This window comes from Lottia gigantea (assembly GCF_000327385.1).
Source record: "Lottia gigantea unplaced genomic scaffold LOTGIsca_149, whole genome shotgun sequence".
Classification (NCBI taxonomy): Eukaryota; Metazoa; Mollusca; class Gastropoda; family Lottiidae; genus Lottia; species Lottia gigantea.
This window is the reverse complement of record NW_008707778.1, coordinates 128,947-143,009: the sequence shown is the minus strand read 5'-3', so window position 1 is coordinate 143,009 and position 14,063 is coordinate 128,947. Positions and strand designations below refer to the sequence as shown.

The following is a 14,063-nucleotide window of genomic DNA, read 5'->3' as shown; positions in this document are numbered from 1 at the left end:
CAGGATAGATTTGCAGGGCCATTTTCATAAATTCTCTCAAATGTCACAAATTCTGAGCCTAATTTATTGTTATTTATTGTATGTGTTTTGTGTAAATGTTGTAGGTAATGTACAATAAAATTTGTTTTTAAAAACAGAACTCATTTCAGAACCTCTTGAAATTATGATGTCATCTGAGTTAAGTTTTGGGCAATTTTGTTCCCTTGCTTACTAAATTATATTAATGCTGGTATTTCATCTTAAAGAGTCTGTTTCCACACCTAAACCCTTCACACAACAGGCCAATATTATCAACATGCTTCAATTCACATTCTGATTGGTGGAGAATTCATGTTATGATTGGTGGAGAAGTCACTTTCTGACCAATCAGATTCATCAAGACAAATTAAAAATATTGCCCATAGAAAAATCATGCAAGAACTTACATTTCTAATAGCTATCTTTTTGTTGAAGACAGAATATTAGAACATTAGTGCCTGGCAGATGACAATCCAACACGCCAGAATTGAGCTATCCACTTTTTTTAGGCCCCTAAATTGTTGTACAATGAGATGAATACACATAAACTTTCAAATATAAGTTTTAATCTAAAAATCATGAAAAATAATATATAAAATGCTGAATAGTAGCCTACTGGTATGTAATGATAAAATATATTGAGAAATATCTTGAGAAATCAAAGGTTTACGAGTCAGATTCTAACCTATATTTGTGTTTTTTAGATAATATGGCATATGAATACGGCTTAAACAAAACAATAACTATGATCTAAGATTTGTGGAAAATATAACTAACAGCCGTATAAAATAATTAAGTTTATATTAATAGAAATATCTGAATATTAATCAATGTATAAGAATACAGCCTTTGTTTGACATTTTCAAGAGATGATTTGGGTCTTGAATATTACTAGTTGATGGAATTACTAGAACTGCACGGAACTGCATACTTCAAACTAAAGATTTCACTTTCCTTTTCTTTATATGTTATTTCTAGTATCAAGTAGAGACAAATTGTCATTTTAACATACAAATGCCAATGATTCTAGACACACATGAAATTGAAGGCTCAAATTTCCTCATTGAGCTGTGAACTCTATTACTGATTGGCTTAACTAAAAAGAATCCTGTTTCAGAGACTAAGGGTACCTTTATACATTGGTCAAAATGACTTGTCATTTATTCAGTTTGTAACACGATACAAATACACCAATGATGCCATTGAGACCAATGTTAGATTTTCTTAATAATTTTACTGTAATGTTGAGTGTGTCTGCTTACTTATGGGTTGGATCTCAAATCCTGACTCGTAAACCTTAGAATTTCAACTTAATCAAGAAATAACTACAACATTTACCAATAATTACTTAATCCATTATTTTTTTAAAAAGATAATGCCAGAATATTTAATTGAGAAATATATATATACAATAATAGCAATACAAAAGCACAACCTGAAAACGTGTTGCTGTTAAAGATAACAATAAATACTAATAGAAATCAATGAATTAATGCCCTGCTGCCAAAATTAATGTCTAATAGTGTCTTTGTAGGTCTATACATAGATGCCTCTTTTCTTTAAAAATAGCCCTATATCATCAAGTCCTTCAAGATGGCTTTTTACCAATGTTTAATAATGCCAAGGGCTGATGGTAAAGTGTTTTTGCCAGTTATGTCTGATAAAAATCTTTAAAATGTTGTTTCTTCTTTAATTGAACTATTCACATACAAAATGTTGAGTGAAAATTCAAATAAACACACTTGTTGTCAAAATTTGAATGGAATAGCATTTTAAACAAATCTCCTATATTGTGTAAAAGACACAAATTTTGTTCTTGCAATTTGAGTGTGTAAGGATTATGAATTTAGGAATAAAAAGGGGACACCAGATGGAGGATATCTGTATACTTGAAATATATATAATGAAGCTCTTGCATCATTTCTTGGTAGTATATTTTTCTATGCCATGTTGATTTATTACACAAATATGCTGAAATTGAAGAAAAAAATCATACAAACACTACTGAACAGGGCATAAATGACACAAATTGCAAGAAATGGGATGAAATTTAATTTACTTCTATAACAGCACTGAATATTGGAAACAGATGCTTATGAGTTGAAAATATTTTAGGAACATGTCATTTAAAGTCTTCCAGCACAGCCATCCATCAATTTTAATATCCAAAGCACTACCTTCTTTTTTGTGCGTATACACTAAAGTGAAATTCAAGAAATTCAAGATTTGTTCCACCTGTATTCCTTCTGTCTGTACTTGTTTTCATATATGCCATATAATTGTGTGAACATTACCGATACCTTGTAATTCATCGTTGATGGTTCATATGTACCGGTATGAAAAGAAACTTACATTGAGGTCACGAAAGTATTCATTATAATCTAATGCATATCCTACTACAAACTTATCTGGCACTTCAAAACCCAAATCTTAAAATAACAAAGAAAGAAATATTATCATATCACTCGTATTCACGAACCTAAATCTAAAAATAACAAAGATAGCTTCCCAGGCAGGGTAACCTACACCCACTACCAGCTGTTAGAATTGATAACAAAATCTTTAGTGGCATAATTATGAATTTTCAAATAATCTTTAAAACTATTTTTAAGTCTAGACAAAACATCAAGGAAAGAGATGGCCATTGTAATACACCCTAAATTGTAATGACAGCCAAGTTGTTCGGGAGGTTGACAAGAGCTATCAATAAATTAAATATTTCATACTGCAAGAGCTTTATTTACAGCCCTTTAATTTTTTTTTACTTTCGATTGGGTTCATCGTTAGGTGTTAATATACAATTTCACCAAGACAACAGTCAAGAATTAGTCTTCTGAGGTGTTTATGAGCTTAAGATTGAACACATTTTTTTTGAATCAAGGGCAATAACCCATATTAATATCTTAAATTTTTTTGGCTTTTTAACTTCTAGAGGTGTTTATTTTCAAGAACAAGGGCAATAACTCATACTTATTATTTCTCTGATTTTCTGTAGGATTCATCGCTGGGTGATTACAAACACTCACACCAAATTTTGTCAAAATCTGTCTAGAATTGTGCCTTCTAGAGTGTTTACGAGCATTTCAAGAACAAGGGCAATTACTCATACTAAATATTTTTCAATTTTTTCTGATTTTCAATAGCGTTCATCTTTGGGTGATTACAAACAATCAGTCAAGAATTGTGCCTTTAAGAGTTTTTACAAGCAATTGTGAATGGACAGACGGACATGGGTGACGACAATATATGCCCCCCATTTCATGTAGCTTCCATCATTCCTACAAGACAACCTCAATAACTCTGACACCATTCATCCAATTATTACCAATTTCATATTTGAACAAGATCTCAAAATGTAGTCTCTATCGGGCCTACAAGCCAAATTTGGAAAGTTTTTACTAAGTCAAGCGCAATAACCTCAAACCGTTCTTCCGATTATTACCAAATGCGAACTTGAGTGAGATCTTTTCAATGTAGACATGCAAACCAAGTTTCATCTAGATTGGATAAAAACCGTAGCCCCTATCATGCCTACAAGCCAAATTAAGTAAAGTCAAGGACAATAACTCTAAACCGTTCATCCCATTGAGACCGAGATCTTATCATTACATGCATACATACCAATTACATCATGATTGTATAAAAACGGTAGTCTCTATCGTGCCTACAAGAAATGTCAAAGGAGAGATCTACAGAACGACAAGGGCGACAGCATTATACGTCCACATCTCCAAGTAGGAATATAGAAATAGAAAGAAATATTATCAAATCACTTCAAAGATATTGTAATAATCCAATGTCTGGTTCATCTGCTACAATACAACCTATAACTGTCATTAGTACAGTTTTCTTTTATTAAGACGAACTGAACATCAGTTAATTCACCTTCTGAAAATTAAGGTTTATCATTTGATAAACAAAGTATTAAGATGAAAAGAGAATATATCACTTACAATGGGGTTTAAATCCTGTACCACTTGCTCTTCGTTTGGTTAACAAACTGAAATTAAAGTAAAACTGTCTTAAATCATAGGTTGAGATAATACCTTCATACTTCTCAACCCAGTTTCCACTGTCAGTGATACAGGTCAGAGGGGCCAACATTCTGATTAGTTAACATAAATTAGGAAAACTTTTGGCCCATTTTAATCTATAAAGTTTACTTTCTGAACACAATTTAAAGAATAATCTCCTCAGATCATCAATGGCATATGACATCTCTGCCTGATTAAATTAAACTTACCTTGCAACTTTGATGGATTTGGGGTTGTATTTTTGTAATATTTCTAGTAATTTGATCATAGTTTTACCGGTATCTATAATATCTTCTACTATCAATACATTCTGCAATGACAAGGGCAATAACTCTATAAAGTATTTACGTTTTGAATCAGATATAAATATCTTTGCTACACTATATTATCCTTATTCTCTACTTTCATACAAAAGTCAATTTGAATCCTGAAAAATTGAATTCAACTAAATTGGCAAAAGCAGTTCGTTAGCAACATGTTCAACTGGCAGGGCAACCACCTAGTTCTCTATTCAAAACCATATAGGCCAGTATCAAATCCAAATACAGCCTCTTTTTCAACCCCCCCCCCCCTCCCAATACCACCAAAGCCTCTTTTTCAAAACCAAATAGGCCAGTAAATTATATCCCTTCCCATTCATCCACTCTTAAACCACAGAAGCCTCCTTTCTAAAACCAAACAGGGCTGTAAGTTAACCCCCCTATGCCACCACAGTTCCTAATTCAAAATCAAACTTGTTGATAAGCTATAACCTTCGCACCCAAAAAAAAACCTGTCTTACTTTGTCTTTTAAATTCTCTAAATTATCAATTCCAGTTACAGTCATCTCCCCTGATGTTGTTCCCTGAAAAACAGAGTTATCTTCCTTGATCATTTATTACCACAGGCATTATAAAATCAGATGAATGTGAGTTTAAGTCATACTGTTTTCCTCCAACGTTTGGCTATAAAAACAAACTTTCCCCGGTGGCAGCATCGGCCTCTTGGACCTTGGGGTACAAATAACTGATTTTATAGCAGGAATGGAGACTACTCTCAGGACTGAGATTCAAAACGTGAGAGCGCTGTCAAAGCACCAAACATGCAACCCTACAATGGAGAGTCTGAAGGGGTATCTCTCAATGGTGGACAAACAAGCCAAGCCAAGTTTTTAATAATTAATATTACTTTATGAAAGAAAGACAGCTTTAAGACTAATCTACCAAATCTACCCAACCTACATATCTTTGTATTTTACACTCTCAAAATACAAAAAATACTTTTAATTTAAGCCATTTTAAAATAAGAAAACTTATTTACCCAACACATCTAGTCCTATCTATTAATTCAGATGAAAATTAGTAAATGAACTCAAAGTACAAGTAAATGAACAACAATCAGCCACAATATGTAAGTACATGAGCCTCAATCTTTGAGTAAATGACATGGTTTTAAAATGCCTAAATAAATGAGCCACATTGTATAAATAAATGAGTCGCATTGTGTAAATAAATGAGCCATATTGTAATATAATATACAAATAGATGAACCGCAATGTACAACTAAGTCAGCCAAATATACAAATAGATAATCCACCATGTACAACTAAATGATCCACAATTTAGAAATAGATGATCCACAATATACAATTAGATAAGCAACAATGTGTAAGTAATTGAGGCACAACGTAAAAAATAAATGAAGAACAATGTGTAAGTAATTGAGGCACAACGTAAAAAAATAAATGAAGAACAAATGTGTAAGTAATTGAGGCACAACGTAAAAAATAAATGAAGAACAATGTGTAAGTAATTGAGGCACAACGTAAAAAAATAAATGAAGAACAAATGTGTAAGTAATTGAGGCACAACGTAAAAAATAAATGAAGAACAATGTGTAAGTAATTGAGGCACAACGTAAAAAAATAAATGAAGAACAAATGTGTAAGTAATTGAGGCACAACGTAAAAAATATATGAAGAACAATGTGTAAGTAATTGAGGCACAACGTAAAAAATAAATGAAAAACAATGTGTAAGTAAATGAGGCACAATGTAAAAATAAATAAGGTACAATGTGTAAATAAATGAGGTAAGTAAACAAGACACTATCTACAACTAAATAAGCCTCTAAGAACAACTAAACAAGACAAAATATAAACTAAATGAGTCACAAAATAACTAAACAAACAACTAAACAACTTAATGAGCCACAGTGTGTAAGTAAATGAAAATCTAAATATGACAGAATCTAATGTTGAAACAGTTAGTGATTTCACCAACCAGGTAATTTTCAGCATTATTTGATGTGGCATACATTTATGGCACGATACTAAATTAGTAACCATGTACAAAACTAAATGAGCCACAATACCAAATGAGTAACAATACTAAATGAGAACAAAGAGCTGCAAAAATGATCAGTAAAAATGGATGGTATTGAACAACAAAATAAGTAATAAGAAAAAATATGGTGGACAATGAAATGTCTAAGTGAAATCTGACTACTAAATCATTAAGAGAACTTTGATTTAACAATAATCACAACAAGCAATTACCTGAGTTGAACTAACCTAAATATAAAATGTTACATTTTTAATATGTGGTATCAAGATTTCAAATTGAAATGTGAAGTATGTATGGAAAGAGCACAAATATTTAGACGAGAATATCCCTTTAACAGAAAGATCCACAAGTAATTCAAAGAAAATCAATGATATCTGTCCCCCACTACACATCAAAATTTTTACTCGTGCTCTTTACTATCTCTTTAAAATGTCAAAATGTTAAATGTTTAGCAAGTCAAAAGGCACAAACAGTTCTAAGGCAAATCAAAAAAATATGCATGCATATAGTTAATATATATTGTATATATTTTTCTGTTCTGTTCATTCATAAAAGGGGCATTCATGTTTGCATCTCCCTCCCTCAACAAATTATCGTTCAGAACTCACCGTATAGCTTTTAACCCTTATAAAATCCACAGCAAGTGGCACTGATTCCTCACTATTTCTGTTCAGTGCCTTAATTTTATCAAGAAGGTCTGTGAAAAATTTATATCCCCCTTTTAATACACACAGCCCTGTGATAGCCTCGTGACGGAAATCCTGGATAATTTCTCTGGCTAATCTTTCAATTCTGAAAATCATATAAGTTTGAAATTACTTCACTTTAGCATAATCAGAGCGTTAGATATCCTTATATTTATGATAAAATATTCCATTTCGAATACAGTGATGTAAACATTTGGTAAATTAAGTTAGTCCAATAGAAGCAGTATTACTGGACTAACTTGCTTTACAAAATGGTCGCCTCACTGTTTTTTAATTCGGCCATTTTATCATCAATAAGGATGTTTATCCCACAAATATTTTCGTTAAAACTAAGCAATGTAAGACGTAGTAAAGAGTTTTAAAAGGCAACTGTGAAGCAAATTGTGAATGAGTCAGCAATTCTTAGTTAGAAATGCCACCATCTTGTAAGGGGAGATAACATATATAACCATGTAATTGAGGTCTGCTCGTAGGTTGGTATAATTTCTCTTGCGGGAGAGCTGTGTCATTTCTAGTTAACTCTTTCTGGAAATGCAGGAACCACAGGACAAAGAATTGCAATGTCCCAAATAGAAGTCAATGTGTCCCAGATTCACAAAAACATCTTTACAATCCCTTAAAATATGGAAACTGTGCTCTAAATATTACTTAAAGACTGCCACAGACCAGAGGAACTAGCTGAGCTGCCTGCCTCGAGAGGTTGATCTTCTAAAATTGCATCATTTACGGTTACCATAATGATACCATGCGTTTCTATTGGTTATCTACTCTTTCTAGCTAGGCTGGCAGCTTTGACGCCCGCACACGGTGAATATCTGGCCTCTTGAGGCATAAAATATCAAACAACATCTATAGATATTTTCCTTGCAGCCTCTCAAGGCAGAAATATCACTAAAAATTCACCGCACACGGGCGAAACAGCTCAGCTCCCAACCTCTTGAGGCAGACAGCTCAGCTAGTTCCTCTCATCTGCAGCAGGCTTAAGATACCAAATACCAAAAAAAACATTTTAGTTTTGTAAACTCTAGAAAATGGATGCAGAATTTACAAACTCATGACAGTATGGCAAAAAATTCTCAATTATTCTTTTGCTAAAATAACATGGAGCTCTCAAATTTATTTAGAGTTCATCAAAAATTGCAGACTTTCATTCGATAAAATATCCTCATCAAGACAACTTGTCTCAGAAATACAAGCTTTAGGTAGGTGAGCAAGTGAAATTAATCAACAGGGGTGAGAAAGTGATGAATCTTACCTGTCATTTATCAAACCAGCCGGTATTAATACATGTTCTAAATCATCTTCATAATGTTTGGGTACACAGAACATATTTAATGGATATCCTTTATAGTCATCTCCTAGCTTAAAAAAAAACAATTTATAACTCAAATAAACTCAGATTATGGTAAGCCTATGAAAGCTTAGCTAAATAAGAAGTGATAATTAATAATTTTGTCAAAATTTTAGAGTGTTTACAAGCAAGAAATCAAACACTTTTTAAATATTTTAACTGTGCTACATTTTGTAATAAGCACTCAAAGGTGGAATGAATGTCATTTTTTAATTTTCAACCATTTTCAGAGCTTAAGGAGGACAAAAGGGTATGTGATATTTTATATCTGATATATTTTCAGATTCTACAGGAAAAGTTAGCTCTAGTGATTTTCAAAACTGTGCCATATATCTTTGTTGGAAAGTGACTTTTTAGATTAAATTCAAATAATTACCCTAAATTTCCAGGAGCTTTGGATTCCAACACTTTTTGGGATACAGACCTAATATTCGTGAATTTTACATATCTTTGGTATAGGAACATCTGTAGATTCTTTCAGAAGAATCAGAGAGAGTCAATTGAGAAAATTTTCCAAAAATGGCTAATTGGAGATGGAATGACCAGTGTCCTATGTATTCTAAAGGTTTCTACTAGAAGTATAGAGCTTTGACTGTCTTTATGAGGTGCAACGCCAAACCTAGACGGAAACATCTGTCTCTGTTCCAGCCTCTGATAGCTATTTTGACAGATGACAGCTGGTGTAGAAACAAAAAAATAACAACCCTGCTAAATGGGGACATTCCACATCTGCACAGTCATACCATCCTTTTCTCCCTACACCATTTATGTCATGTGTCCGGTTCCATCAAAGTTTTTTTGGCGAAACTGATCTAACATCATCCATTTAAAACTACATGCGCAGTCAAAAGTTCAAAGGTCACAGTTTAACGTGATACTAACAAAACAAATGTTACGGTGATACCATATTTTCAAGCATATAATTTTTTGTAATGAAAATTTTGCATACTGCCCCTCATACTGAATTTGCTAGCCATATCTGCACACACAGACATTCTCAGGCAAATATAATACATACACACATTTGGTTTGAATAATTGTAAAATAATTACAGGCAACATGAGAGTAAAATGACTACTATTTCATTGAATTCAAAATTCAGGATTTTTTAAGTATGTGACCTGGTTAGTGACAAACCTTTTGTGGAATGTAAAAACATCAGTTAATTGGTTACCAAAACAAGCAGAAGGTCGTTTCAATGTCAATGTCAAACAGTTGAAACATTCTCTTCATCAGGGGTGTAGATTTGGATATGGCTGAATTTGCCAGTCATGTCCAAGTATTGTCTATATCTATATACAGACTCTTAAATGAAGATTTTAATGGCTTGACACTAAAGTGATACTACGTCTTAGAACTAACATAAAATTAAACTTGGCGAATAAGAGCCAGTAGATATACATGGTGTCATAAATAACATACCAGGATCCGATAAATCAAAAAAACTTAGTAAGCATCCATAAATATGCAATTAATTATTGAAAAATGCTTAATCTTGATATCAAGCTTACATAGTTTTACGAATTTACAATTTTCCAGAATTTACAGGGATTTTGTTGTACCTTAATGACACCAGGTAAGCTAACTGATGAATATACTCATATTGACCATTTTGAGAACTTAATATCATGTTCATTCTAAGACGTAGTATCAATTTAAGAAACAAAAGAGGGGGCGATGAAGGCTTGACTATCTACTTTGCATTATTGTCCACTGTTCAATTTTGCTGCTATTTTTTTTGAAAAATAATCTTGAAATGCACCTTGCAAAAAAAAAATTACAACTTACAACAATATATTTTTTGTCGTTTTCCATTCTGTCTTTAAAAAGTTCTGAAGTCACTCGTGACAGTACAAATACTAAATGGTATTATGTCCTTAATTTGGGCTAAAAGTGGTATTTTACAACAAAGTCACACAATGTGACAAAATAAAAACATGTGGTACGCTGTTTTGAGTTTTCATTCTTGAAGAGCTCAATTCCAACCAAAACCAAGACATTTCGACCTAAATGTAATAAATTGAGTCGTATCGACCCATGATTATTGGCCAAGAAATTTGAAATCCGAAATTTATTGAAAGGAAATTGAAAACTATTTTCAACCACCCAAATCAATAGAATTTAACCCTGTTTTGTAAGCACATAAATTAAAATAGCCAACTATCATTTTGGACAAAAACTGCTTGTGAAGTGTCTTACAAATTCTTTTAAAATTTAGACAAATTTATGTCAGTTTTTAATTCTACACGAAATGCTGTTCTGCTTTTGTATATAAGTATAACATATGGATTGATTTTTCCGTCCGTACACCAAAAGTTTATTGTATCTGATGGAAGGGGGACAACAAAATTTAGTAAATACTATAAATCAGACAAAAACTAAATCTTCGTACTTAAGAATTGATATGAAATTCTTACATTGTAGGCACGGGGCCACTCGTTCTACCGTTTCGGAACAATTCCATGATCACAATTTAAGTTTCGAAATGGCTCAACATTAGATTTCCAATAATATTGTAAGAAAATTGGATAGAAATTCATAAATTTGCAATAGGCCAATACATGTACATTGAACGTTTATCGTTAACAGCATGGAAGGGTTCAATTTAGAGTGACAATTTTGAATACACCGAATTTCAGTGTTAATCAATCTAAATTCGGATTCGCATTTCATAAAATTTGGAGGCATTTCAAAATGTTTGGATTGTAGACACCTAGCACATGACGCCTTGAAAAGGTTAATATAAAATAATGATATTATAAAACAAGATACAATGCATTTCTAAGACTTAATGGTCTATAGTTCCCCATGGTTTATAGAGGCAACCGGGTGTTGCTTAATCTCAGTTGACTCCTTAATCTTACTTACTGAAAACAATAATTCTCACGAAAAATATACAATATATTGTGATTGGATTCGCAGTCCGTCGTGATGAATAATTTATTAAAGTATTAAATCACAAAAGGGTTATTTTAACTACGATGTCGCTAAAATTGAACTCTGAAATAGAAATGAAATGAAATGATAAATGGAGTTTTATGTCCTCTTTTCTGGGCTGATGAAGACAGGCAACGTCATGCAGTGTGCAATGAGGGATATAATTTAGCCAAGACAGTGGCATTGACCTTCACTCTTTCGATTTTCAGCTGTCGAGCGATCTTTTAAACGTGCATAGTAGCTAACTCCGAACGACTCTAGACCCTTTTCTCCTCTTACCCACATCACTGACGGGAAATTCGGATTAAACATCAGAACCCTGCATGGACTTTCGGATTTAACTCATTGAGCTCGGGAGGAAGAGAGTAAAGAAGATGGAAATAAAAAATACAACATGAAGAATGGAATAGAGACCTAGGGAATGTAGTCAACAAGAAAGCATGAGACAGAGGGAAGTTATAGATTTGAATGGGAGAACAAGAACAAGAGGGAAAGAACAGGTAGAGGGAATAAAGATGAAGGTTGACACGGAAGTTGGTAGAACGGAATCAGAGACAGAAAAAAATAGAGGAATAGACGGGGACAGGGAAGATCGTAATGATTTTTTTGAGCGAAACACTACAGTAGTGTTTTGCTCAAAAAAATCATGACGATCATCCGAAAACACATTGGAAGAAGAGAGAGGGTGGTTCGTCACTAAGCTTTTCATTTGATCCACGCTTTGCTAAACTATAGACTACGCTTAGGCATATAATACGGACCGATGTTTATCCAAAGCTATATTCCTTACGATCAAAAGAATCCCTTACAATTACAATCTTTCCCTTTGTAATTTAATGAGCCCATAAAGCAAGTTTCGCGTTAAGACATTTTTATAACCTTGTGAAGGTCAAAAAAACTCATTATAAAAATGTTCTTGCTCTGACCATAAAATTGTCTCAACAATACAATGTAATGAAAACACTTTAGGTAGGTTCGAATCACTCTGGAGGAACAGAAATTAGGCCTATGATGTCATGCACAACTGCTTCCCAAAGCCCTAAAGGCCTATATAGGGCTATACTGCTTCCAAGAATTGAAATTTGTAATGAAATATTAACGATTAACATGGGACCACGTTTTACTTCAAGGAAATCAATTCTCATTTGACCACTACTTATGACAAATTTTTAAATTTTGAAAATCATCTCAATTCTTCAAACATATTCATCTGCCGTCCAAAGAACCTCGCTGCCTCCTTGAAAATGTGATGTGTATTATGTGTATATGGTTATTAAAAGCTTGATCTTCCATTAATACGTGAACCCTTTTTGTTACTCGCACGTGTAGCCTACGATTCTAAATAGGCCTATGTCATAACGTTATGGTCTTTATCCTTGTTAGCAGATGTTCCATTTCATGCGCTCACAATGTCAAATCGACTTTAACTTCGTCTCGGATCAATGGTTTTTAAAGTAAATAATTTAACAATGAAAATATTATGGCAATATTTGATCGCACAAAATCAGATATATAACGACCTAGTCCTGTCGTCTGCTTTCAGAGCCATACATAGTCCCTTCACCCACATCTAGTTCCACTTTCTAGAACCAATATTTCTCAGTCAAAGATGCTAGACTACACTTATGATGCTACGATGATGTTTATCAATTCCATTTAGGCCTAAATAACGGCAAGCCAGTCAAATAATAGCTTTAAATTCCACCTCGTGCCCCCTTGGTCCATCGACCATATATGCCCATGAAAGAAGGCAATTTATCCCCCACCATCAGTCCAAAAAACATTAGGACTAGGTAGGCCTAAACTAAACCCAAAGGCATAGTTATAGGAATCGATTCCATTGTCCTATTGGTTTGGATACCTGGATTATCAGATGAAAGTCCAGTGATTCTATTTTTAATCCATTTAGAATTAATTCTCCGATCCCAGTAAAATCAATCCACACCTCCTCCCACCCCCTCGGTCCACGATATTAATGGGCCTACGAACTCGCTGCCCCCAGGAATCGATTCATGGTGTCTGACAACATGGCATCATTATGCAGGTTCAGGGCGAATGATCATCCGGGTACTTGGTGCTAGCTGACCCAGTACAGTCAACCATTCTGCCGGCAGCAGACACACTTCGTTCTCTTTCAATATACCGTGAAATGGTGAGGAAAAAGTGAATTGGATTCTTTAAACGTAAATTAAAACTGTGTCGTCTGTCCGAGGATTAAGAGTTGATGGATTAACGTTAAAGGGATTAGTGTTTGAAACCAAGGTAAGTTACGATGACAGACATGCATGAAAATTGCACGCGCGAGAATAAGAATGAATGAGTCAGTGTGTATTTGTCTATTTTTAGTATCAAGTTTGATTTGATGTTCATGTATTTTTTGAAGAAATGACCAAATTGGAGCTTATTTTGAATGAAATTCTGTTGGATTATATTTATGTAGATATTTTCTCAACGAAATACGCCGAGTTTCGTCGTGTGGGAAGTGCGCGTGTATGTCTTTTGTTGTGTGTTATTACCTCAGTAATTGAGAAACCATTTGCCAGACGTGGGTTGTAATATCACAATACATTTGGCCCGCTGCTGTTTACAACTAAAGCATAAGCCTACTATTACACAACAGATCTATTTTGTTTTGTGGATTATTTGGTTATTTTGTTTCACACCTTAGCCTTAGAATTTCTTTCACTGACTAA

General features: G+C 33.5%; 1 protein-coding gene across 1 annotated transcript; it reads right to left on the bottom strand.

Annotated features, from left to right (window-relative positions):
- Positions 1-564: 564 nt before the first annotated feature.
- On the bottom strand, positions 565-10,355 carry LOTGIDRAFT_225737 (hypothetical protein). Its single transcript, XM_009050294.1, has 8 exons — positions 10,222-10,355; positions 8,338-8,444; positions 6,984-7,167; positions 4,834-4,896; positions 4,262-4,362; positions 3,972-4,018; positions 2,371-2,447; positions 565-1,989 (listed from the first exon to the last, which is right to left on the bottom strand). Exons 1-8 carry the CDS (start codon positions 10,246-10,248, stop codon positions 1,936-1,938), a joined length of 660 nt encoding a protein of 219 aa, XP_009048542.1. The 5' UTR covers positions 10,249-10,355; the 3' UTR covers positions 565-1,935.
- Between the last annotated feature and the right edge of the window lie 3,708 nt (positions 10,356-14,063).